The sequence below is a fragment of the Triturus cristatus genome, chromosome 5_2, assembly GCF_964204655.1.
Source record: "Triturus cristatus chromosome 5_2, aTriCri1.1, whole genome shotgun sequence".
Lineage (NCBI taxonomy): Eukaryota > Metazoa > Chordata > Amphibia > Caudata > Salamandridae > Triturus > Triturus cristatus.
The window spans coordinates 336,299,854-336,327,185 of NC_140588.1; the positions used below are offsets into that span (position 1 = coordinate 336,299,854).

The window sequence follows — 27,332 nt, forward strand, 5'->3', positions numbered from 1 at the left end:
GCCTACCATCTCACTCTTCGTTGCAGATAATGCCAGGTATTCAGGTCTTTAAGTATTAAAGTTCTCAGGGTTTCGGCATAGAGTTTAGCATCCCCCCCATGGGTCGAGCGCCGGCGGCCCTGTGGCGAAACCATGGTGAAAGCAAAGTGGTCTAAGTAATCTAAGGTCCATCCACGTGAGTTCATTTCACAAATCAGTTATCAGTGGAGTTCTTTTCCGGCGAGGTTCCAAGGCCATCTAACCAGTCAGAGGCCATCTCCGGGAGGTCAAAGAATCGCGTTTTTCCATCAAGTTCCACTCGCAGATGTGCTGGGAAGAGCATGGCGTACTTGAGACCCTTGTCCCTCAATCTACGCTTAACATCAAGGAAGGATCGCCTCCGCATATGCACTGCTCGGGTGAAGTCGGGAAAGAAGGTGATTTCAGAATTGTCCAGTCGGATCGGTGGCGCAACCCTCGCCGCATGGAGGATAGTGTCCCTGTCTCGATAGTTGAGTAGACGAGCCAGTATTGGGCGGGGGAGGCCCCTTGCCTCGGGCGGCCCCCCGGCACTCTATGGGCTCTTTCAATAACAAACAATTTAGAAAGGCCCTTTGGTTGCAGCTTCGTCGTGATCAGTTCCTCAATGAACAGGTCCGCAGAGGGACCCTCCGATTTCTCTGGTACGCCAAGAATGCGGACGTTATTACGTCTCATGCGTCCTTCGTAATCGTCCAGTTTGTCCTCCGCATGCTGGCGGAATGATTGAAGTTTTCCGATGCTCGTTTGAAGTATTGCGGTATCCTCCACAAGGCTGGCGGTAGTAAGCTCTAACTGTTTGACTTTCTCTCTATGTTTTGTAAGATCTGCTCTAATCAATGTCACCTCTGAGGAGAGAGAGTCAATAGATGTGCGGACCCCCATGATAGCTGCCATTAAATCCTTCATTGTTGGTTCAGTAGAGTCCTGCTTAGTTCCACCCTGCAGTTTCTCGCTAGTCCCCCTTCGCTCAGCCAGGCCTGCCTTCGGGCAGGTAAATCGGTCTAGCTTGGCCTGCTGGGACACTCGGGATCTCTTAGCGGCGGCCATGTCAAGTCCCCCTCCCGGTGGTTGGATGAGACCTCAGGCTGGCCAAGGGATGGGGTTGTTACAGGTCTGGTTCTCTTGAGGTCTTCTCACAGGGTGTTCGGCCCACCACGTAGACACGCAGACGGCGGCGACCCCGCCCCGTAGCGCCTAGACGCCCGACGGGAGTCGTGGACCAGCCCCAGCCGGGGGGAGGAGGCTGCCCAATGCCCCGCCGTCCGTGGGGGCGATGTCTCCAGTCTCAGCTGTGATATCTGCGGGCCGCCAGGACCACGGGGTTGGTCTCACAAGTAGACTTTACAGTAGGGTCCAGTAGCTCCCCTAGCACAAGAGAGCTGACAACCCTAATCGACAGATTTAGAGCAAGGATGAGCAGTCTCGGCAGCTCAGCCACCTGGCCGAGGAGGTGTCAGAGGAGGGAGGGGAAACGGGGCTGGTTATCAAATATGGCCACTGGTATCTCTCTCATTATTGTGTTTGTGGAAAGGTGCTTGCTCCACTCTTACCTCGCCAGTCCCCCCCGGTGACACTCAGGTGTATTCCCCAGAGGGACTGCCGAAGTTTTAGCCATTGCTGTGTCCTGTGTCCTGACCATGGGGGTCCAGAGCCGCACCTGGCCCCACCCGCACACCACACTCCGTGGGCTGCCAGCAAGTCAATAAGCTCCCCTGGAGTCTCTGCTGTACTAGGTGCAGTCGCGGCCGATACCGCGCGCTGCAGCGCGCGCTGCAGCCAAGAGTATCTGCATGCCTCTGACCCATCCCCCGAGTGAAATACCTCCAGGCTATGGCCGCACTCTCCTCCAAGTGCCGCCACGCATGTCACGATGTCCGAGTGGAATGCAGACATAAAAGTGGCCGCAGACCCCCCCAGGCGCCGTAGCAGCCGCCCACAAGCCAACACCACAGGCAGCAGGGATTTCCCCTTCTTTCCTCCGCCCTCAGCGGTCGATCCGATCCCCTCACACCAGCGGTCTTATATTCCCCCGCTATATATGCGTCCACAGCCTCCTCATCGATGTTTCAGGCCACAGCGTCCGCCACCAGGTGGGGGGCCCCAGGGCCGCCCCCGAGTCCTCCGTCAGTATTTTCGATCCTCCGAGGTTGGGGGAGGGGGCCACGCTGCCGCCAACGATCTTCCCGATGGCGGGCCTCCACACTCGACCCCCCGGTCTCGTCAAGTGAAGGCCCCGACCCGCCGACGCGGATAACTCCGGGCCACAAGCTTCGATTTCGCCCAGGGGAACCTCGGAAGGCACCGCTCGCTTTCCGGTTATGGATTCCACAAGTAGACTTCGGATATGTGTGGCGGATCTATGGGGTAGGACGGGAGGGTCTCGGAGCCGCTCTAACTAGCGGCCATGTTGGTACACCGCGAGCCTCCGGCTTCCTCCTTTTTAGTCACACAGCGCTTCCAACACTGCAAGGCAGTGGCCAGCAACAGCGGCATCAGAGGAAGCTCGACTGCTGGGTTCAGAAGTTTAGCCAGTAAAGCTTGTATGTGGGTAGAGGACCCTACCAGGCCCAACTCCTCCTGTCTCTGTCCAACCAGCCACTGAGTGATCCACTGGATCTGAGAAACCAAGAAATACAGCTCGAAGTTTGGTGCACCCAGACCTCCCTCCACCATGGGGTGCTGCAGGGTCTCTAGTGACATCCTCTGTCGAGTCCCGTCCCATATTAACTCCTGTAGCAGTGAGTCCAATTGGCAGAACCAGTGCGACGGTACCACCACTGGGAGCTTGATAAAAAAATACAACAGGCGTAGTAACATGACCATTTTGGACAAAGATATTCGGGCCATAATCAGCAATCGTAAGCAGTGCCAAAAGGGGACACAGGATCAAAGAGATTTGATCGTTTTGCCAAGATTACCATCTTGCAGGTTCTTGAGGGTGTAGAATATCTGTATCCCCAGAGAGCGAAATGTATCCTAAGCCCAGTTAAGATCTGCAGGACGCTACCATGGCTGAAAGGCCCCAGGGTGCATATAATAGTCACAAAATTGAGTGCTGATGGGTTCGGGCGCTATTCAGTGCCAAAGTGCAAATGCTCCCTATTTTGAATTATTGTAATGGATTAGCGACTCCATGATTGGCTTATTTGATTTACTTGTCAGACCCTAGTACAGTGCACCATGTGTGCCCAGGGCCTGTAAATCAAATGCTGCTGGTGGGCTTGCAGCAATGGTTGTTCCACCCACAGAAGCATCTTGTAAAATGTGGCTCAGGCCTGCCATTGCAGAGCCTGTGTGCAGCCTGGGGCTGCCATGTCGACTTGGCAAGTGCACCCACTTGCCAGTCCCCAAACCTTCCCTTTTCTACATGTTACTCACCCCTAAGGGAGGCCCAATGTACCCCCATGGGCAGGGTGCATTGTATGTAAAAGGTAGGACATGCCCTGATGTGTGTGGCGTTTCCTGATAGTGAACTACAGACAATTTTGTTTTCCACTATTGCAAGGCTACCTGTTCCCATAGGCCAGAATGGGCAGTTTGATTATAACCTCTTATAAATCTAACTGACTCAGGGAACTAGGTAGAAATTCGAGTTTAGTATGCCTTAACTCAGAATGTTAAAATACATCTTTCAGTGAATGTGGTTTTTACATTCTGTGTTTGAAAATACCACTTTTAGAAAGTAGGAATTTTCTTGCCTAACCATCCAGCATGCCTCTGCTAGGTTTGTGTATTCCATGTCTGGTTTGTGAGTGACAAGGGGCTGGAGACGGCCTTGGCTCCAGCAGTCTGATGGGTCAGGGCTGGGCTGAATAGGGCCTGAATTGAATAGAGAGTGGGGGCGGAGATTTCCGTTCACTGACCTGAGCCCTCATAGAATAGAGAGTAGGGGGAGGAGATTTCCTTTCAGCTCACTGGGCCAGGTCTGCTTTCAACAATGCTGTCTCCACCTCCTGCCAGGAAGCTGCACAGAACTGGTTTTGGCTGGGCATAGGCCCCCTTCAGAGGACAAAGGATTTACTGGTATAAATATTGGGGCCCAGACCCCAGAACTTTAGATCACTTCTGGGAATCAAGATGAACCTTTGCCAAGGAGAAGAACCAAGGAAGCTGAAGGAGGAGACTTCCCCTGTGCTGTTTTGCTATTTCTGGGGTTGGCCTGCTGTGGTTACTTTATTGCCAAGGAAAGTAGAAAAGGAACTTTGTGTGTACTTTTAGTATCTTGAGGAAGATCTCCAAGGGCTTGAAGCTGAGCTTGCCTCCTGTTCTGAAGGAGAAGCATGTCGCCGCCGCAGCAGTTGCCGTTGCATCACCGAAGAAGCGTGCCGCCGCCGCAGCTGTTCGCCGTTGCATCACCGACGAAGCTTGTCACTTCACAGGAGAAGCGTGTCGCTGCAGCAGAGGTCACCGTTGCTTCACCAGAAAAGTGTGTCGCAGGGCCTGTCGCTGCTCAGAAGTTACCGAGTTTGCCGCATGGCCGTTGAGCATGCACGCATCGCATCTAACGTTGTCACTTCACATCAAGAATGCCATTTTGTCACATCGCACCGGATCGTCGCATCGCATCGAGGCGCCATCTTGTCGCATTGTCACCGCGCTGCAGTAAGAAACTACGCATTAACTCCCCACACAGCAAGGAAGCGAGCCTCAACTCTCCTGCGCAGCAGTAAGGAACCGACGCATCCACTCCCCTGAGTGTAAGGAATGGCGCATCTAAGGTACTTTGAGAGTAAAGTGTCGCATTTACCATCTACATTGAACTAAGCTATTTCTACCATTTTAAAGTCTATTTTTGATTACAGTATTGTGGATTTTTGTTGTTTGGTCTTGTGTTAAGTCTAGTAAAGATTACTGATTTTTGTAAACTGGTGTGGTGTCCATTAATAGTGTTTTCACTATATTACTGCTCGTGCCAAGCTACCAAGGGGTTGAGCAGGGGTTATTTTAGAAGTGTAGCCCCTTACCTTGACTAGAAGCAAGGGTCCCTATTTGGTAAAAGGTACCTGCCTCTGCCAACTAGAGACCCCCAGTTCTAACCCCAGTTATCATCTTAATGTGTGTAATCAATGACCCCCGCATTTCTGGCCTAACAAGCTTGCCAGCAAACTACCAGGGCATCCCTCTTCGTCCTGCATCCTGGAGAGGTAACCCCTATAGTCATCTCACGTGTTTCACGAAGGCACTCCGGGTCCAATGTCTCCGTACCCTGGGCATTGTCATGGCTAAGTAGTCTGGTCGCTAGGTACTCATGTTTCTTATGTAGATCACGCTGAATTCTAATCGATTGCCTCAAACAGTGTCCCCACACCACCACCTTAAACGCCTCCCATTCTACTTGTCTCGGGGATGCCGAATCTGTGATAATATCAAATAACAGTCAATGGCAGTCCCGAAAGTTTCCCGAAAGCATGTGTCCTCCAGGGTCAATGGGTTGAGCTTCTACAGGGGTATCAATGGGCTCTCCCCTACGGGTCTAACGTCCAATAATAAGGGACTGTGATTGGAAAATGTGCACCCTAAGTATTAGGTCGCAGAAGAACTAAGCCCCTGGGAACATATAAAAGCATCCAGTTGTGTATGTAACGGATGTATGGGGGAGTAAAAAGAATAATCCCTAACAGCTATGTGTTGTGTTCTCCAAATATCTGTCAGGGCCCAGTGTCTCTGCTACTTCTGATAACCCATAGCAACCTGATGCACGTGAGCCCCCGATAACAGAGGTGGGAGTGGTCCTGGGTAACATCCACCACACAGTAAAAGTCTCCCCCAATGAGGAGGTCACTGGTACCCAATATAGCCAGAGGAGCACACAGAGAGTATAGGAATGATAGCTGATCCTGATTAGGTGCATATACACTACCCAGGGTGAAGTTACGACCCAAGAGCCATCCCGTCAGTAGCAAATAATGGCCCTCCTTGTCAATGGTTCAGTATAAGGGTTCAAATGGGACTCCTGCTCTGATCCGAATCTGTGCGCCTTGTGCATAGGCCTAGTAGGAGGTTGCAAATAGTTGCCCCCTCCATCTTCAACGTAGTTTCTCCACCTCACTTTGTGTAAGAATTGTCTCCTGCAACTTGGCTACCTGTATCCCTCGTCTACGTAGATATCTATGTATGTTATGACGTTTTGTAGTGGACCCCATCCCTCTGATATTTCAGTACAGGAATTTTAGCATATGAGGTGCAGCAGCTATATGGAACAGTCAATGTTTATCAAGCCATGTTGTACAGCTGCGTGATGCTGTGCAGGATGGTTGAAAGTAATAAAAAAAATCGCTATGACGCGGACATCCCTGACTGCGTCATAGCACTTTTTTATTTTACACTTTCAGGCATTCTGCACTGCAAGAAGGCTGCTGGACAACATGGCTAAAACATTGACAAAGCCAATATATCTTCCATAAGGTTACCACCTTTCCAATAGACAAATACTGTTAATTTGTTGTTGTTTTAAGAGTCTGCAAAGGCCCGAACATGATACTAATCAAAGCTTTAAACAAAATTGTATGTATTAATTTCTAACATGACTTTTCTGCCTTTGTTTGTTTTAATTATTAACAAACAATGAGAGAGAACCTGCTACAAAAATTCTAAATGATGTAGTACCCCTCGTTCAGGTGAGTAGGAAATCCTAATGGGTTTTTAAAAGAACCCTCACCCACTAACACTAGTTAATGGAATGCTTCATCATAGGGTTCCCACCCAAGATGCCTAATGCATCTGGGTGTGCTTCAAAGCCTGAGTTCCAGCGGATCAGGTTTTCATTGGTTTTACAGGGATCAGGCAGGTAAAATTTCCTTAAGGTCTCCCACCACTGAAGGCAATATTTAATTATGGGAGCCTTAGATAAGATTAAAAACACAGGTGGATGTGGACAGAGATTATTATGATCTCCCACATCCCAGGTCTACATGTTTCAGCCATCATCCTAAATGCCCAACAAGGTCAAATGGCTTTCTTCAGGACCGGAAGATTCCTATTATCATGTTCTACTCCTAATTTGGTGTACACATACGCATTCTAACACGTGATTACGTGCAAGGTTATTTGTAATTTACAATCTTCATAACGATTCTGTGCATGTATCTGTAATAAGTCAAGCAAGAGAGACATTAAGCAGGATTATAATGGCAGCAATCATCATGCTGTATTTGTTTAGCACAGCTTACAGACTGCATTTATGCCATGCAGTCTATTTCATACATACTGGAAAACTAGGAACCGGTACAGGTTCTCTTGTGAACTATTTATATTTGCAACCAACCACATTTTACATCATGCAGTAAACAAGAATAGTGTACTCGGAAGGGAAATAGTGGTGATTCTCTTTGTAACGTTTTAAAGTTATTCATTGGTTGTGTGATACATGCATTTTATGCACTGCGGCACACCATCAGGGGCGTTACAGCTACATTGAATGCGATAGTACTTTGCGGCATAGATATTCAGGAGGGGGCGGGCCCGGTAGTCACACACTGAGGATGGGGAGGTATATCAGAAATGCTCCCCATCGATTATTAACTGCAAAGAGAACCCGTCCCCCTGACTTACTTTGTCAAGGTGTCTCACCTGCATACTACCTATTCAGTGTCCTTGAAGATCTGAATGTTACTGTGCCTCCGTCTTGCCAAGACTAAATACAGTCCACCGGCATGGACGAAATGCACCCATCTGAGCGTGTTGACGCGTGGTGTCAGTGTGTGCGCTGATATCCTCATGCGGCCACATGCGCACATAATGGCCAGCATTGGGCATGTGCATACTGTTTCAAGTCACTGTTAATAGACTTGTTATTACTTGCAGCAGCCTCAGCAAGCTTATGTTTTGCTTTTGAGGAGTTGGTTTAGGAGCGGGGTGGGGCACAAATGTCTCTTAGGCACTTCTCAGCAGGAGGCCACCTTCAAGGCCCCCCCCCCCCCCTTCTAACACAGTGTGATTTTTTTAGGTTGAACCTGGACAGCGCATGCGCTGCTCTGTGAGGCATGCTGTATTCAGGTAGGGACTTGAAGCTCCGCCCATATTATTATTCATTGGCTTGTGTCATTGTCCACTGTAAATTGTGGCTGTTCAATGGTCAATAGGCTTAGTAGTCCCTCCTTAGTATCGCCGTGTCTCCTTTTGTAACCTCCCATGGTGACACCCCGTTATGTGTGTTGTTACTCGGTAGCTTTAATTACAGCCTCCGAGCACTATTTTCTCAAATAGCATTATGAAACGCTCTCTCCCAGCGCTTTTTAAAATTATTATAGCACGGGCACTGGACACATTTGCAATTCAATAGGTCTCGCATTTGCGAGAGTTTAAGCTATTGGCATTATAAACAACAATGCATTTTATTTATCTGTTTTAAAAACAACACATAAATAAAATGCATTGTCATTTACAATGCCAATAGTACTAACTCTCGTAAATATTGCATTGCAAATGCTTGTTTACTTAGTTGACAGGTCTGTTACAAAATGAGCCGGAAACCCACGGTTTTCAGCTCGCTTTCCCCTTCCCAGGAGGCCATGTGAAGGGAGCCGTTATCCTGTGTCATGGCGGCACAGTGTGAGTTCGCAGGTCTGAATCTCACATAGGTGAGACCTATTCGTTTTGCCAATGCTTGTTGGCTTTAAAATTGGGAGTCTCCCGCCACAATCGGGTCAATTGGCATGTATTCCTGCTGTGCTGCCTGCAGCTCTCATGCAGTACAATTGGAGGCAATGACAAGCTAATAGCAGCCAATAGACAACGTGTTCCCGGCCAATATAGAAATGGGCAAGCAGTTGCGAAGGTTCATCCCATGCTTCCTAAAACACGAGCCATTTTTAATTGGATTTGCTATGTGGCAAGAATTTAAAGGCAAATTACGTGCATTATTACTCATGTATTTATCAATTAACTATCTTTATTTATCAATTAAATGACTCTACAAAAAATATTATTTTTATAATTACCTACTAAAAATAGCACGACATGTATTTAGGATAAAACAATCATGCGGATTTGAGGTCTGCTACTGTAATACTTGATTTCAAGAACCAACTTTAAAAGACCAAAGTGTTAAGGTCCCCATTAGCCGAGTAACCCACTTCCGCTGCTGGTTTCAAATACAATTACAATGTTTCTTTACCAACATGGCTCCCAACTACGGTGCACACATCCGCGCACGAAAGTAGCCAGGTTACAATGTAAACTTTATTGTTGACAAACATTTTATTCTGTTTAATAAAGAGAAAATGATTCTGGAAGACACTTTAATTACCCAATGATCAATTACTTTTTCGTTAATTTCCTTTAGTAGCCACTCTTTCTCTTTATGAGGGAATGGACTTGTTTTGGCTTTGTATTTTGCCATTTATGGATTGTTTTGAAAATCACTTGTGCTTGTTTTCATGATATGCTCTGTGACAACTTGCGGATGCCTTGAGTTTGTTGCTGTAGTATGGCGCCTCCTGCTGCTGTAATCACAGGCAGAAGAATTCTCATAGGAAGAGGGTGCTCGCGATGGCGTGTATTCAACTTCAATTGCCTATCACCCCTGTGTGCATGTTCCTTTTTGCCACCCCAGAACAGCAGATTACAAGCAGCTTGCAGCAGGACGGGTGAGCATGGAGGGGCGGGGCCGGGCCAATGAGAGGAAGGTTGGGCTATAAGCGGATACATTGCTGGATTCCTTGCGCAAGATCACACTGTTTGAATTGATACTTGTACTCACATGTACAGCCTTGGAGGGCAAATAGCATACAAATAGATTCTCTGACTTAAACTCCTTCTGTTCGCAACTGAATAGGACGAATTCTTAAAAGTTCCCAATATTACACGCTTTCAGTCAATTAGTTACGTTACCTGCAACAAAATGCTAGCTGCTGTATACCGATTTTCAAAGAAGGTGGAAGGTGCACTCGTTGTGGAGTCAATAAAGCAAGCCGAAGTCTATTCCAAAAGTACTTCTTTTATTCCATTGATTCTTAAAAACTGGCACACAGCCAACGCGTTTCGTTCCCAATTTAGCCAGAGGGAACTTTGTCAGGGCTGAAACATCATAGACAACGCATAACAGTGGTTCTTATGTTATGCGTTGTCTATGATGTTTCAGCCCTGACGAAGTTCCCTCTGGCCAAAACACGTGTGCCAGTTTTTGAGAATCAATGGAATAAAAGAAGTACTTTTGGAATAGACTTCGGCTTGCTTTATTGACTCCACAACGAGTGCACCTTCCACCTTTGAAAATGTGGCTATTAGTGGCACCTCCAGACGGCGGGTGCAGGAAGCGATTGCACCACTTTTCACTTTACTGTACATATGAATTGGATGTGCTTGACCTTGGTATGCCGTTTGTTCTTTCATTGCCTACTGTATACAGAGTTACAACAGAAATCTGGCTGTATATTTTATTTCATATCGAAGCTAAACCATCCGCTTGCGGCATATGCATTGCCAACAGACTCCAGTTTTTAATGTCATTGATTAAAATTGTTATGTTATTGGTATTTCATACATCTTCCATACGTTTCTTTTATGTGTTAGACCTGTAAGCCTTTAGGGTGGTGTTCCCCCAAACGTTTTGCCTTACTCCTCCATATCTTTCTGATCTCGTTTTTGTTGGCCTTAGCACTCTGTACACTTTCCCACCAGTGGCAGCTGCCACCGACTAGCACGGAGGCATAAAAAAACAAATACAAAAATTACTTACCTTGCCTCGCCCTTTTCTGTTTCTGCTTGAAGCAGGAAGCACACACAGGCTCCCCTAAGCCAATCAAAACTCTGCAATGCAGTGTTGTGATTGGTTTAAGCGCCATGGTTCAGTGCTCTGACAGGCAGTGGGAGCCTGTGCATTTTCCTCACCAGGCTGTGCAATACAGCCAGGTGGGGAAAATGCAAAGTGAGCATGACTGTTTAGCCAACTCAAAACAGCTGGTCAAACATTTATGCTCACTTAAGTGCCCATCACTCCTCCCCTTGCTGGCTGTGATGACAGACAAGTCCCCCCGCAAATCCTGATAACGGGAAAATAAAATGATAATAACGTAATATAATGACCATTTTATTTTTCCTTTCTTCACTGCGCAAAATGTAGTGGGGCAGCGCACCTTCGCAGTGGCGGCCCGTGCAGGTAAGCGCGGTGGCGCGTGGGTGAAAGTAACAAATGACGGAATAGGTAAGATAAAATAAATAAACAACTTACCTTACGCTCGCCGCAAAAAATTAAATAAAAAAATGAATGGCAACAAATTTATCATTCCCTTCTCCCTCAAACCAATCAGTCTTCAGCAAATTCTGTAAAAAAGGTAAACTCCCCAGTTTCTCATGTCTTCACATTGGCATATGCAACTATGTCCTTGGTTTATTACTTTGAACAGATCTTGTGGTTCAGACAGTTCTTCCCACGGGTCGCGTTTTCTGACATCTGCACTCCTCCCGGTGAGAATTTCACTATCAGTTGCCTCATGCATATCAAATGCCTATTCACTAGCTGAAAGAAGGCTCCTGGATGATTACAGCATCTGCCGCAGATAGAGAAAAACATCTTGTGCAAAACAGTTTACACGCAAAAACAGGCCTCTAAGCTTATTGGTAAGATTGACATTTAAATTGATATTAGTTGTTAGGCTAACGTAAATCAGTACAATATGTTAAAACAGGTGTGTACCTATAGTGCCTAAATATGATTACCTACTATAAGATTTGCATTTATTATGTCTGTATAATTTAGCATTAATATTTACAGTTTTCAGTTAAATGCGTTAATTTGCAAAAGGAGGAAATTCGCTTCATCACTTCCAAATGGTAACCGGTTAATAGTTCAAGTTTGGTGTCTTTGGATTTGTAATGAGAACCCCTCTTTTATGGTAAAGTCGGATTTCAAATAACAATTTAGAAAATGCCACTTTTAGAAAGTTGGCGTTTTCCTGCCTTAGCCGTTTAGTGCCTGAAGCCTGTCTCTGGGTCACATGACTAGGTGTAGTTGGTCTTTGTGTATTCCTTTCGCAATAGAAAGCTTAGGTGTGCTTGGATGGGCCAACACTGGCAGGATGGGAGGGCAGAGCTGGGCACATCCCCACTTAAACCTGAATAGGCTGTGTCCTGTCTTCCCACAAAGGGCTGCATACCCCTTGTAGTTAGTCGGGAGCTAGGGCCTGGGAGGCAGGGAACATGTGCATTTCAATGGGAATCCTCTAGAAGCTTCTCCTACTTCAAAGAAGGCACCAGGTATAAATATTGGACCTCAGACACCAATTCTTCAGTCCACTCTGGACCTGTGGACTCTGCCATGAAGAAGGACTGCTGTGCTGCTGAAAAGACTGCCACTCTGCTGGACTGCTGACCTGAAGAGATGCTGACCTGCTGCCCTCTTGAAGGACTGGACTTGCAACCTGTACCCAGGACCACCAAAGTAACTCCAAGGGATAGTCTCTTGTAACCAGCACCTGAACTCTGCAACTGTGAGTCCTACCCGACCAAGTGGTCCCACCCTAGTACTGGACCCTTGGAAGTGGGCCTGAAGGTGCTCTGCCAACCCATCTATTGACCCAGCAGAACCTGCGCATCTCCTCTGCTGCGTTGACTTTACCAGCACCAGGATCTCACATAACCCTCGCAGCCCACAGCCTCATTGGCACCACTGCTGAGCGATGCAGGTCCCTTGTGGACGGTATCCTCGATGACAACACAAGACTTCGTATTGCAAGCCTCACAGCTTATTCTGGAGTAGCCGGTGTGCAGCACATCCTCGACTCAGGACTTTGCATCTCAAGCCCTCTCGACGATGCAGGACCTAGCCTGGCAGCTCCTCAGAACCAACTCTGCGTGACGCATCTCTTTCTCTGCACAACGCATTCTCAACATGGGACTTCACAACACTCCACAGGCAGGATTTAAAGTACTCTTGTTCAGTGAGCCTAACTGGGTCCCTGTAGCTGGCTAGCGCTCTGTTGCGGTTGGCCTGAACTTGTGTGACTTTGTCCCAGTCCGGTGCGACCAGATAACCACAGTTGGCGCTTTGTAGTGCTATTTGATTTGATTGATTTGATTTATGAATTTGTAGAGCGCGCGTTTGCCCATGGGCGTCTTGGCGCTGGGTAGATGCAGAGAATACCAGGGATCTGTCAAGACTAGGGTCTAACTGGAAGAAAACCGCCAGGTTTATACCTCTTTCCTGAATGAAAGCATAGATGGGCTATTTTGATTGTGATTGGGAGAAGGTTCCAAGCCTTAGCTGCATGTAGCAGAAAGCTTCTCCCCCCCCCCCCCCACCTGACCTTTTTGTATCTTGGGACCTGAATCAGTTTTGCTTGGCTAGAACGAAGATTCCTGGATGGCTCATACAATCTTCAATTAGTTTTTAAAAACTGAGGCTTTATAGGTAAAACATACAGACTTAAATTGGATTCTTTTTTCCATTGGAAGTCATTGGAGGGATTTTAGTCTGTGTGCAATCGGCTCAAACCTGGGAATGTCCAGCACCAACCTCGCTGCTGCGTTTTGCAAGCGTGGTAGTTTTGCTAAGTGCTGAACCTGTTACCCAGCATACAGAGCGTTCCCATAGTCTAGCCTTGATAAGGCCAGAGCTGTTACCACCGTTTTACGGGAATCCAGGGGGATAAATGGGAGGAGCTTCCTTATCATTTTCAGGATGTACCAAATGGTTGATGCCAGTTTGTTTGACTGGGCGTCAAATGACAGTTTGTTGTCCAGTATCACACCCAGATTTTTCACTTAGTTTAGGTGACTGCCCATCTCCAGTCAACAATCTGGCCACCACTCCGTGGACCAAATTTTCATATCTGTCCCTAACAGCATGACTTCGCTTTTATCTCCGTTTAACTTTAAGCAATTACTCTGCATCCATTGATTAACTTGCATCATGCAGTTTTACAATTTTTCTGCCGTCTCTTTGACATTATTTGCGATTGATACCACTATTTGGGTGCCGTCGGCATAAGAGACAGGTAGGAACCCACAATTCCTTATAATTGCTGCTAAAGGCGCTACATACAAATTAAAAAGAGTGGGGCTTAAAGAAGACCCCTGAGGTACACCACACGCAGAGTTGAATGGTTTTGATTTTGCCTCTCCCAGCTCCACTGTGAACGTTCTGTTAGACAAATAGGATGCTAGCAGCGATCGAGCCGTCGTATGAACTCCGGGTTTGGCTAGTCGGATCAGGAGTGTATCATGGTTTACCGTGTCGAAGGCCGCCGAGATATCCAAAAGGATCAAGGCGGCCTTTCCTCCGGTATCTAAAACACTCCTGAGTTCCTCTACTGCAGTGAGCAGGGCTGTTTCTGTTCCATGTCCCTCTCGGAAACCAAATTGCGAGTGGTCTAAGGCATTTACATCTGAGAGGAATAGGGCCAGCTGTTTATTCAATAGTTTCTCCAGAACTTTTGCGGTGAATGGAATTCTCGCAATAGGTCTGTAGTTCCCGGGTTCCTGTGAGTCTAGATTTGGTTTCTTTAGTAGTGGCAGCACAGAGGTGGTTTTCCATGTATCTGGGAAGCGGCCTGATTTCACTATTTGTAAAAATAACCTTCCTAATTGTTCTCTCAACAGCTCAGGGAATAGATGCATCACCTTCGGTGGGCAAGGGTCCGTTAGATCACCGGACTTAGTAGTCTTAATTATCTGAAGAATCTGTTCCACTGAAGGTGGCGAAAAGTGAAACCAGGGATTCTGCTTTAGTGGGAATGATTCCTCTTTAAGTTCTGAGTTTGACCGTGTGGGAAAATGCCTGTCGGTCGTTTTGAAGGACTCATAGACTGAGGTCACTTTATCTACGAAAAATTGGCCCAGATTATTACAAAATTCAGAGCTAATTACTGCCTGTTTGTTGCTAGCAATTTTTGTTAGTTTTTTTTACAGTAGTAAAGAGTTCTTTACTAGAATTTTTTGCCTCATCTATTTTTTGAATAAAATATTTGCTTTTTTCTTCTAATATAAATTTTTTGTAAATGTCCAGAGAAGTTTTATATTCGTCTTTCAACCGTTGATCATAGTTAGTCCTCCATCTCCTCTCGACCTTTCTGCAGTTTTGCTTTTGTGCCTTTAGTGAGTCGGTGAACCATTGTTGAGAAGGGGTTTTCTTCCTAGAGGTAACTTTTTTTTGAGGGACTACTACCTTAACGGCTGACATTATCCAGCTCGAAATTTGATTTGTGGCAATATTGATGTCTGGTTCCATCTCAGGAATTGTCAGTGAGAGCTGCTCCTTTAGTTTAGTGGAATCTGTCCTTGACCAATCGAGGTATGTGGCGCGCATACGTGGCGGGGCGGGTGTAATTGCATCTTTTTTCACATTTATAGAGAATGTTATTACCGGTCTGACCAGGGAACCGGCAGGATTTCTAATAGCTCGATGTCACTATTGGAGGTAAAAATCCCATCGAGAGTGTGCCCTGCTTTGTGGGTGTTCTGCTTAACAATCTGTTCCATGGCTAGGTTGGCCAATGCATCTTTCAATGTAGCCGTGCCTGTGTCTGAACTCATCTCTAGATGCAAGTTGAAATCGCCCAGAACGGTAAAATCGAGCCCTTCACACTGGATTCCAGAAATGGTCTAAGCAGTTTCACTGAAATGTTTAAACTTGCATATCCAGTTCTATTGATTTTATTTGTGTCATTTTGGTCTAGTTTTATTTATTAAATTCTACTCTAGTTTTATAATGTGATGTAGGACGTTTCTTAGGGTGTGTTTTTCACTTTATTACTGATTCAAGTATTGCACTGATACTGTACACATTCCCTCTGAGTTAAGCCTGACTACTCTGTGCCAAGCTACCAGAAGGCTGAGCACAGGTTAATTTGGGGTTTGTTTGTGACTTCACCCTGCCAAGAATTGTGGTTGCTGCTTATTAGGATTTCACCATCCTCAACCAGTAACACAATTTCTTAAAGTATGTACTCTGGAAAAGAAGACTGGTGCATGAAATAGAAATATGAAAGTGTTGGTACTCAACATTCCATAATACCTGTTTGTCACAGAGAATTGCAGGTACTCGCCTGTTGAAGGTACTGCACCTGCACTAAGAAGTGCATGTTTTCTTTCTTTCAAATTAAAGAAGTGCAGGTGCTGAGTACCTGCCCATTTTAAAGCACTTCAATAGACTAGCTGGAATGTGCATTTCCTCATGGCTCTGGAATTTTACGAAGGGTTTGCAGAGAGTGGTTGTGTCCAGTAATATTTATTTAGATTCAGTATTATCAGTTTCATTTGGATTGACAAATTAGATCCCTTTTGACATAAAGCAGAATCATTCACCAGCACCAGAATTATAACTAGTCTGGGACACATTTGTAAGCCAGAGCCACTAGAATTATACAGTAGGGAGTACCAAATGTAATTAGCAGGTTGGCAGGAGAGGGAACCAGGTCCTCTGAGGTCAAATAGAATAATATTCTCTTCCTCCTTCTTCTGAATCAATCTGGGAATCAAGAGTAAGGAGGGAAAGGCGTACAACAGCTTTTTGGGCCACTTTACAGAACAAGCATCCATCCGCCAGATCTCTTCGCCAGATTGTGGTAGCAGAATCTGGGAAGGTGGGCATTGTCCTTGGAAGCAAAGACATCTGGAAATAGGGTGCCAAATGTCTTGTACACTTTTTGTAAAGTATTGCCTTCCAGTAGAATGTTAATAACCAGCTGGAATTCCAATATCTGACTCACTGGTTTCCATTCTTGTTGAGGTCAGAATAATTCTACTTGTCAGTTTGAACTGTGGTGCCTGGTCTTAATTAAGGTGTCACAAGCTCAAAATGGCCAGAAGAATTCCAATCTCAACAAGAATGGAAAGCAGTGAATCAGACACTGGAAATCCAGCAGGCCATTAACATTCTACTGGAAGACAACATTTTACAACACATCTCCTTTCCTTGACAGAAGAAATCTGTTAGTAAAAGTACACAAGACCGACACTCAACAAAAACAATAACTGGACAACACTAATGAGCCCAACCACAAAACCCGATAAACAGACACTCTGCCAAATGCATACACACAGGCAGACACATATACCATATTGATTCACAACAGAACAAAGAAAGAACTTGAACAATATACTAAAGTAAGAACAGAATAATTTGACAACCAAGGGAATACAGCTCCAAGCTTCGAAAAATCTACTTGCCCACTCTCTATGGCGAGCCAGCTTTTATCAGGGTGAGCTATTTTAGGGCTCACTGGCCCATACTGGCGAGTGAACTCGAGCTGGCAATGAACAGGAGTTCTGTTCATCAGAAAGTGAGTGAGCAATGAAGATGCCTTTAAATCTTATTTTTATCTTGACACATTTGCTGGCCATTCAAAGACATAGGTCAAATGTTAGCTTATGTCTTTTTAGAAATTGCTGCTTATTTTATGCTGATGTTTGTATTTACTTTTCCGTCTTTTACTGCATTTGGCAGATTTTGTAAAGTTAGCTGTCGGACAATCTTTCTGACCCAAATGGCTGTACAATATCAGTTTTTTGCCTAACACATAACATTTAAATAGCTTGTAAATGAACAGTACAAATATTTCAAAATGTATCCGTAATTAGGAAAGCACTTTTTTTATCGAGAAGTGTGTTAAAAACAAAGATTTTAATAAGATCAAAACAAATCAGAACACCTTACTTGGTGATGTACAAATGATAAATATTTGTAGTAACCCAATTTGCAAACATTATTGTTTGTACGCTATATAGTCTTATCAGTGAAACTGCATGTAGGTAGGAAATAGTGTGGCCATTTTAATGGAAAATGCACTGATTGCAAATGACAGTGCACTACCACTTTATGCTTTAGTAATACATGTATTAAAAGTTAGAGTGGTAAACCTAAACTAAAACATTCCTTCCCCTGCCCTGATGGCAATGGTCTTGGTGAACTAAGAGTAAAACCAGGGGTCATGTGTACTCTGTATGGGCTAGATTTGTATTATTTACGGAGCAAAGGTTTATTAGTCTATTTAATCAAACAAAAGAGTATTTCATACAGCAGACGTTCTGAACTCACATATTTAAATGTCCTATAATGAAGGATAAGGTGGCTCGGTGAAATAAAATATTTGCCCAGGATCACATAATTTGAGACCAGTTTATGGGTCAATAGCATAATAGGTCAGGTAAATTATGTAGTCACCAGATCTGCAGGTCTGGCTACATTTCTATGATTTTTCGAGGCCTTGGCTCAGTATGACAACCCCTAGCTAAAACCAAAACCCAGATATGAAACTTAACTGCAGACAAACTCTTCCATTGTGTTGGTGACTGAGAAAGGAAGAATTAGCCAGTTGTCGAACTACAGGAACAGGGGGCCAGCCATGTGGATGTAGAAGAGCTAGCATCTTTGTAAAAACTCTTAGAATCGAGCGGAGACAAAATGGAAGTCCTCTACACTGAAAATGTTAGTCTTGGACACAGAACCTGCAAAATTGCTGTTAACCGTAAGCAGTTAGAGTGTGGAATTATTCACCCATCAGAACTATTGTTGCTAAGAAGTGGCCTGCTGAGACCACAGGAATGATCTTTTGTAACATCTCCCTTTCGAAGGGAGTATTCTTTATCCATTTGTTGAAGGTCTCCAACTTTATCATAATTACCGAACATACATTAGCTTGGGAACCAGGAAGATTACCTAATACACTCCCTTTCCTCTCTCTAGAAAAGATAAAAGAATCGCTCCTTGTTTTTCCACCACTGCAGACAGACCACTTTGAATTTCTTTTCTCTTGATGGGACACTTATGGCCAAGCAGTGGACATGGTTTCTGAATCTACAGGAAGCTATATAAACTCAATCTTGTAGCCTCCTCGGACTGTCTCTCCACCAGCAACTCTGGGCACTCTGTTTGCCCGATGACTGGCTTCCTCATGAGCTAGAATTCGTCTGTAGCAAACTCTGTTTTTGATTTTTATGACAATATTTGACAGATATACTGTAGTCAAGATGCACTATCCTTGCAGTCTGGTTCAAACAGAAGCCCTGATAGTTTCCACACTTCACCAATCCACAGATAATCTCACATTGCTACTGTGTAGGTTCACTGTTTGCCTACGGAAATGGCAATGGGTCAAGACAGAGAAGCAGAGACACTAAATATTGTCATATTGCGTGACTTCAGAGCAGGGCTTATTCTGCATTGCAGGAGCGCTGTTAACTATAAACAAAAGGAGATCTTCAATGTGACTATATTTTGGAGCCTAAAGTTTAACTTCTGAATTAATATATGATATACCTCTTGATACAATTTGTATTTCCCTCTCTTAATTATTAAATGAAATTTGGTATTCTGAAATTCAGTTATGGTTGACATGGTATTTGCGAATCACACTTCTCTTGTTGGCTAAATAGCTTCACCTTGTTCTGTGTAAATTCAGTGTGATTAGCTGAGAACTGGTATTCTTTAATATCATACATATCCTTGTCAATCATATATTTACTGTTACTGATATCAGCATACCATACCACACTAATTTAGTTCAAACAAGATTCCACAACAAAGATTATTTCATGACCCACACAACTCCTTATAGATTAAATACGTGTGAAAGAGTTTGTGATCCTAAGACTCCTTGTGAAAACAAATAACTTGCTTTAAGGTTCATAATCCTAATCAAAAACATGTTTGTAAAAACAAACAAGTTCAAGCCTGTGTCCACTCGGGTGTGATGCAAGATACTTCTTAGTTCATGGTGTCTTTGGTCAACTTCACAGAAGATTAGATGTCAAGGGTTCCAATAGATGGTTGTGGCTGCAGCTACTCAGTATCACAACTGCCTAGCAAGGACACTATGGGCCATGAGGAAATTATACTCTAAGCATTCAAGACAGCCACAATCAATGGAGTCTTGTGGGTCCATGTAGCCTTGCATTTACCCATTTGTTTTACCAAGCATGCTTGATTGAGGTGGGAAGCTTCTGTCCAGGCAATGCCCACACTCTGAGCACCTTTCCATCATCTTCTGCTATTGAAGATGAGCACGTTCAGGAACCTCGGAATGGCATTTAGCACATAAAGGTAAGCAAGTTCCACGCCACATACTGACAGTTCTTTCTTGAGCGTTGCAAAATCGCTTTGAGGACTGTTGTCTCCTGCCTTTTGGCTGACTGATGGAAAGAGGACCTCAGAAGACCATGAGTCTTTGTGGTCAAATCCTGGGCCCCTAATGAGAAGCCATTCATTTGCAGGGCATCACCCCTTAGTTGACTCTCCAGCCCTGCCAGGCAGCTCATCAGTAATTTCTTCTTACCCTTAGGATCACAACCTATAAAAAGAAATCAGGAGTAGTGTTCCAGTGGTGGAAACCTTACAGTGGTGTGTATGTAGTGGTGTGAATTTGTTCTTCCTGAAGTGTCTTTTGAGTCATAAACATAAATTGCCTTTATTTTTAAAGACATGTTATAGAGTAGAACGTATGCTATCTACAAATAGCAAGGTATCCCAGTCAGGGAGCCTGGCTAAGTTCATCTTAGAAAACAAGTGCACCAAAAATAAGCTTTGTATCATTGCATCGCCTAGGGCTTCTGTGTTAAACAATTTGGATTTTATTTCGACCAAAAAAAGTTTACAATTGATGGCACTGTGTTTTAAAGTACACTTCTGAGCATTTGGTACATATTTGGATCAACTTAACCCCCTTTTATCCCTGCACATTCCAAGCGAGGCTGCACTTGTATTGTAGCTTTAGGCCACCCATGTTGTAACTCCTAGAGCAACCATTGCAGCCAGGCTACCTAACTAGAAGGGGTTTCCCTCCTACTTAAACAGATCCCTGAGGATACCCAGCTCGAGTGTCCAGGTAAAGGGCCACAGTTTGATGGTGCTGACTGGGCATGTTATGGCCTAGAAAGGGCCTAGGATGAGAAGCATTGCCTCTTTCCCCTTAGACCACCAGGTAAGAAAGTACTCACCACTATAGGGGATAACTGCTATTGGGCTCTAGGTTGACTATCACATCTGGGTACAAACTCTCACTTGGTGAAGATTACATGTACTGGGCTCTGGTGGCTATCACCCCTGGGTACGGCCCTGTAACATATGAGCGTATCACCAGGGTTACAGCCCACCAATAAATCATCTAGGCCTATAGCCACCCCAGGTGCAACTCCTCTCCAGTTTCCCAGGGAGAAGACAGTCACCACTAGGACAGCAACCCATGATTAAGACACCAACACTAGTATCAGCACACTCTACCTCGAACCACAAAATGGAGAGTCTCTAAATCTGATGTAGTCTATGTCACCATATACTATATACCAGTTCACTGCCCGAGCCCTCATCCTTAATAGGATATGCATATAATGTATAAAACGTCCTGTGGAACCTTGCTAACAACTGGATGGCATAAATGCAGGCTATACCAGCCCACTTAACTAACCTCTCAAAACTGACAAGACAGGCCTGCCACACAATGTTGGCCACTGGTGGATTCTAATATAGCTCATCCTACAGGCCTCAGATAGTTAAGTACCCTAAACAGCAACACAGTGACCAAACAAAGTTTATAACCTAGTTCATCTTGGCAAATCTCCTTAATTGACGTCTCATAATGACAATCCTATAAAGGAGAACAGTGATGTATTCTATTTGGGAAGATCTCTGAATCGCACTTACTCCCCTCAAGCTCTTCTAATACCGCTATTACTTATTGCCCGATTTTCCCCTCACTCGCCATTCACCAATTAAAGGGCTGAGGACGGGCTTTAAAGCCATTTTAGCATAAACCGTGTTGTTCTGATTTATTTATTCTTATTTTGGATAGTTCTGAAATCGTGTAAAGCAAATATAAAATTTTGTATATCTATAAAACCAGCCCCTTTCTCAAAACATTTTAAACAAATGTGCCACAAGTAGCTTTATATAATAAAATAATTGAAAAGGCCTTGTTGAGTATCAAAGTAGCGGCTCGGGCTGCAGTACCAAACCATTCCTTAGTCAAGACGTATGCCCTAAGCATTTTATCGCCTCCAAAATGCTCTTGTAAAATTAATGCTCTGTCATGTTAGAATACGCCATAATCTTAGTATCCCATTTGAGGGGCTGGGGAGAAAACACGAGACAGGGGTAAAAGTGGCTGATAGGAAGCAGCGTGCAAGCTCCTCCATAGTCCTCCATGCTGGCGCATGGAAGTGTATGGGTCTGCATAGCTCTTCTCGCCCTCAATACATTCCACAAGCCTGACATTTGGCAGGTGGGGAGGGAACTGACATGTAGGTCCATAACTTTTCCCTATCAGTCTCCTCGTCTCTGCAGGTTGAGGTCATGCCGGAGTGGGATATCGGTTTATGTGCTGCACGGATTGGCAAAAAAATCAAAACTTCAGAAGGAAGGTATAGTAAATTTATAATCTTTTTCCATTAAATATTGGTCCCGGTCATGTGTTCCTTACCATCCTTCCTTCCATAACTAGTGACATCCGCTACTAGAGTGAGCTGGGCTAAAAAGAAACATTCCAGGCTGGAACATGAAGTGGCAGGCTTTAATATCTCTACATCTTCATTTGGTTGATCACTCTCCTACTTTCCCCTCATCCTCCGTGACTAAGAGGAGCCATTTCTTCTTCTTCAATCATGGTGCAACAAACAAAACAGAGGTGCAGATTAAAAGAGCCATTTGTGGAGGCAGGGCCACTGGAAATTAACAGAAGGAGCTAGTGATCAGAGGCATAGGGTAGAGATGGGCAAAGAGATCCGAGAGAAGAACGTGAAGAGGGAGCTTTGATGTGAGGGCTTTCAGGGGTGCCTAAAGAAGCACAGAGGAGACGGAGGTCAGAATGAGGTAGAATATTGATGGTACAGAAGAGAGTGAAATCCATCATTCAGATGTGGGGGCATAAGGTCAAATCCAGAGAACTAAAGTCAGTCTAAAGAGAATAGACCAAAGTTGCAGGAGAGATGCAGCTCAAACGCAAAATACAGGCGATCTACAAGCAGGGGATGAAAGGCAATAATGAGATGCCGTAGTCCAGTCGGTTGGTGATGAGGGTTGTGTCACGGTACGTCTCATGTGTACGTGTAGCCCCTTGAAGATCCTACATAGCATGCGCAGAGTGAGAAAGCAGACAGAAGAGACAGCGCTGATCTGTAATTTCATGGTGAGGTTGTTGTCCATAATGATTCCGAGGTTTCTGACGTGGTTCGAGAGAGTTTGTACTGGTAATAGGTCTGACAGCCAACAGGAGTGTTCCTAAAGATCAGTACTTCCGTCTTGTCTGTGTTCAGCTGCAGGCAGTTCTTCATTAAGGCGGCAACATTTGTCATGCATCTGTGGAAGTTTGTTCTGGTGGTGGTGGGGTTGCCGGCGAGTGAGAGGATGAGTTGGGAGTGGTCTGCATAAGAAATTATGTTGAGACCGTCGGATCTCACGATGTTGGCTAGTGGGGTCATATATGCGTTAAAGAGCGTCGGGCTGAGGAATGAGCCCTGGGGAACACCACTCGGGATCTCCTTGGGTTCAGAGGTGAAAGGTGGGAGGTAGATCCTCTGCGTTCTTCAGGTGAGGAAGGAGGTGATCCATCTGAGCTCCTATGCCGATGTGGTAGAGTCTTTTGATCAGTATGTGGTTGGATACGGTGTCGAAAGCTGCTGAGAGCTCAAGGAGGATCAAAGCTGCTGTTTCTCCTCGGTTGAGGAGGGTTAGGATGTTGGTGGTGGCTGCGATCAGGGCAGTTTCGGTGCTGTGATTGCTGCGGAGGCCCAGTTGGGAGGCATTGATTAGCTGGTTCTGCTCCAGGTGTGACATGAGTTGATTGTTGATGATCTTTTCCAGTACCTTCGCTGGGAATGGAAGCAGGGAGATTGGGCAGTAGTTTTCAGTCAGCATGTTTCTACCAGTCTTAAGTACCTTGGCATTATTCAGGACCAAATTTGAAAAGGCATTCCGTCATTGAATAGAGAAGAAGTACATGTATAGTGGTAAAAAAAAGAATTACAACCAGTATTCTTCAGCCTGTATGGCTCTATGTAGTAATGTTGGCAGCCAAATAAGTTTGGTGGTAAGCCACAAGTCACATTCTCTAAGGCAGGTAAAACACAGGGTTTTACGAGTCTGCTATTCCATTAAGAGGTGCTGCCTGGATGAGGTCTCTAGGTGAGCCAGCAGACATGTACACTTCTGCTTCTATACATTAAATCACCCAGGCATCTGCACTGCACAGTGGTTCTCTATTATACATGACTTTGACAGACAGCACCAAAATTGGATTTTCTAGAAGCTGTTGTTTATTTGTGTGATATCATAGCAGTTGAAAACAACAATGATTGCATTCTACTTGAGGCTACAGTGCTTCAGGGAGGGGACCGTCCTGCAGGAAGGGTGTAGTTGGTGTCATTAGCTGGGTGAAGGGGTGTGGTAGTAGACACTAGGCATTTGTTTTATGTATACGTTTCTCATGAGACCTGTCTTTATCTCTTGCTTTGTCTGTGAACAAGGAGAATTCGATGAGTTATCAAGAGGTACGCAGCAAATGATATAAAACATATATATTGAATTATAGATGGATAGGTATCTGTAATGAGGTTTTTTCCTTTGATAGGCTCACTATTATCTATAATGCCTATGTCACTTGGAATTATCCATATAATAATAATTACTCATGTACAATTTGTTTGTTTCTTATGGCCACCCCATTAGCACCACCTGTATGCTAATTCACTGTAGCTGCTGCACTAGGGTGTGAGTGTCATGTGGGGGGGGGGGGGGTCCATATATGCCTGTGCCAACCCCCGGGCTCCGTCCAACTCAATCCCTGCCTAGCCTCCTCAGCCATTCTCCAACCTCCTAGTCCCCAAATAACACATTCTAAATTCCCCCCACCAAAATTCCAAATATAAAAAAGAATGTGTGGCATCCTACCACCCTTCCCCACCACTTGTCAAAACCACCTACCTCACCCTGCTCAAATATGTTTGGATAGGGTGAGGCAAAGCAATAACTGATCTTTCTGCCCACCCCCCCCCCCCTCCCCCAATATTTTCAGTAGCATCTCCTGCGCTCTCGCCAAATATAAAAAATGATTTCCAGGCTGCCTTCTGCACTCCTCCATTACCCTTGGTGATCCAATGTCCCTTACCCTGTAAAACTGAATGCTTGGTACGCTCCACTCGCCCATATTACTCGGATCCATCCCTCCCCTTTCCTACCCAAATATAAAAAAGAATGTGTGGCATCCTACCACCCTTCCCCACCACTTGTCAAAACCACCTACCTCACCCTGCTCAAATATGTTTGGATAGGGTGAGGCAAAGCAATAACTGATCTTTCTGCCCACCCTCCCCCCTCCCCCAATATTTTCAGTAGCATCTCCTGCGCTCTCGCCAAATATAAAAAATGATTTCCAGGCTGCCTTCTGCACTCCTCCATTACCCTTGGTGATCCAATGTCCCTTACCCTGTAAAACTGAATGCTTGGTACGCTCCACTCGCCCATTTTACTCGGATCCATCCCTCCTCTTTCCTACCCAAATATAAACAAGCATTTACAATGCAATGGTCTCGGCACTGTTAAAGTTAGAGCTATTGACATTGCTCATGACATTATTTTTGTTTGTTTTTGCTTTTAAAACATTTAAAGAAACGGCATTGTTATTTACAATGTCCATAGCTTAATCACTCTCAAATGCGAGACTTATTGCATTTGCACCCACACACAGAGCCACACACACAAAGCCACCCACACACACACACAGAGCCACCCACACACACACAGAGCCACCCACACACACAGAGCCACCCACACACACTTGGAATGCTGTTTGCGTTTTTTTTTAATAGAAAATAACAGAATGCTTTAAACATTATGTTGAAAACTATGGCGCAAAGTGAAAATTTAAATTTGACCAGCCAGGTAGCCACACTTTTAAATAGCCCTTTAAAACATGCCACAGCTATTTATTTTCCACTCTGTTGTAGTACAGCCTAGGGCTGGTGGTACAGTGTTACCACAGAATTCGTTCTGTAGCCACTTGCCTCCGTAAAAGTAGAAGTTCTGCATTACTGCCAGTACTCAGAAGCCCTGAAAACAAGCACTTCTCCATTCTCCAGACTTCACAAACAAGATATGCCATTGTCTGGGAGTTTATCAACATTTGTAGTTTGAAACCTTATAAAAACAAGAAAGCAACTCATCACATCCGATTTGAAACACCTAAAATTGCACCACTGTTTCTCACATATATCTACTAAGAAGAGATTGGGAATATTGCCTTGCGTGTACACCCATGACACCAAATGATAGTAGAGACTGCTGCTTTAGGAGCGCCTGTTAGTGCCTAGTTGATGAATGAGATGAACATTGTAATTTTCAAATATAATTATATGCAGATATAATTAAAAATACACGATATCCGGTAGTAATGCAGCCAACATTCCACCAGGTTAGGCAACTACAAAGAGATAAGGTAAAGGGCTGAACACATCCCAAAAATATTTTGCATGTGCTGTGCAGAGATAAATAAAAATACACGATGTCCGGGAGTTTGACGGGATGTATGCGGGAGTGAGACACTAACATTCCATCAAGTTAAACATTTATGGGGAGATTAGATAAAGGGCTGAAGACATCCCAAAAACACTTTGTGGGTGCTGTGCAGATATAAATAAAAATGCATGATGTCCAGGAGTTCGATGGCGGGGGAGAAGGTTGTATGCAGGAGTAAAAGGCGAACATTCCCCAAAGTTATACAGCTGCTGGGAGATTAGATAAAGGTCTGAAGATATTCCAAAAACACTTGCAGGTATAAATAAAAATGCACGATGTCCGGGAGTTCAATGGAGGAGGGGCTGAGGGATGTATGCAGGAGTAAAGCGCTAACATTCCACCAAGTTCGACAGCTGTGGGGAGATTAGAGAAACTGCTGAAGACATGGCCAAAAAATGTTGTTGCTGTTGTGCTGGTCAATTAAGCGAGGGTGTTTTTGCACCATACAGAGACTGCTATCGTAAGGGTGCCTGTGAGTGCCTCGCTGATGAATGTCCTGGCTACAAAGAACAGACGGAGACTGCTGCTTTAAGAGCGCTTGTTAGTGCCTCGTTAATGAATGAGATGAGATGAGCACCGTAAGTTCCAAATATAATTATATACAGATACAGGGATGTATGCAGGAGTAAGACGCCAACAGTCCACCAAATTATACAGCTGCGGGGAGATTAGATAAAGGGCTGAAGCTATTCCAAAAACACTTTGTGGGTGCAGGGCAGATATAAATACAAGCATTTGCAATCTAATAAGTCTCGCAATTGCGAGACGTAAAGCTATTGCCCTTTTAAACATAAAAGTGGGCACTGCGTTAAAGCGGGGCGCCCCCAATTACTCACAAAGCGGGGAAATGTTTAAAAACACACCACAAAGAGGA

At 44.8% G+C, this 27,332-nt stretch overlaps 1 protein-coding gene across 1 annotated transcript in view; it reads left to right on the forward strand.

Moving 5' to 3' along the window:
- The first annotated feature begins 9,382 nt into the window (after positions 1 to 9,382).
- Positions 9,383 to 27,332, forward strand: part of MCUR1 (mitochondrial calcium uniporter regulator 1) — a 271,092-nt gene continuing 253,142 nt past the window's right edge. The window contains exon 1 of the mRNA XM_085607101.1: positions 9,383 to 9,608. Within this exon, the coding sequence (XP_085463227.1) occupies positions 9,449 to 9,608 (160 nt within the window). The 5' untranslated portion in view covers positions 9,383 to 9,448. The remainder of the gene's footprint in view (positions 9,609 to 27,332) is intronic.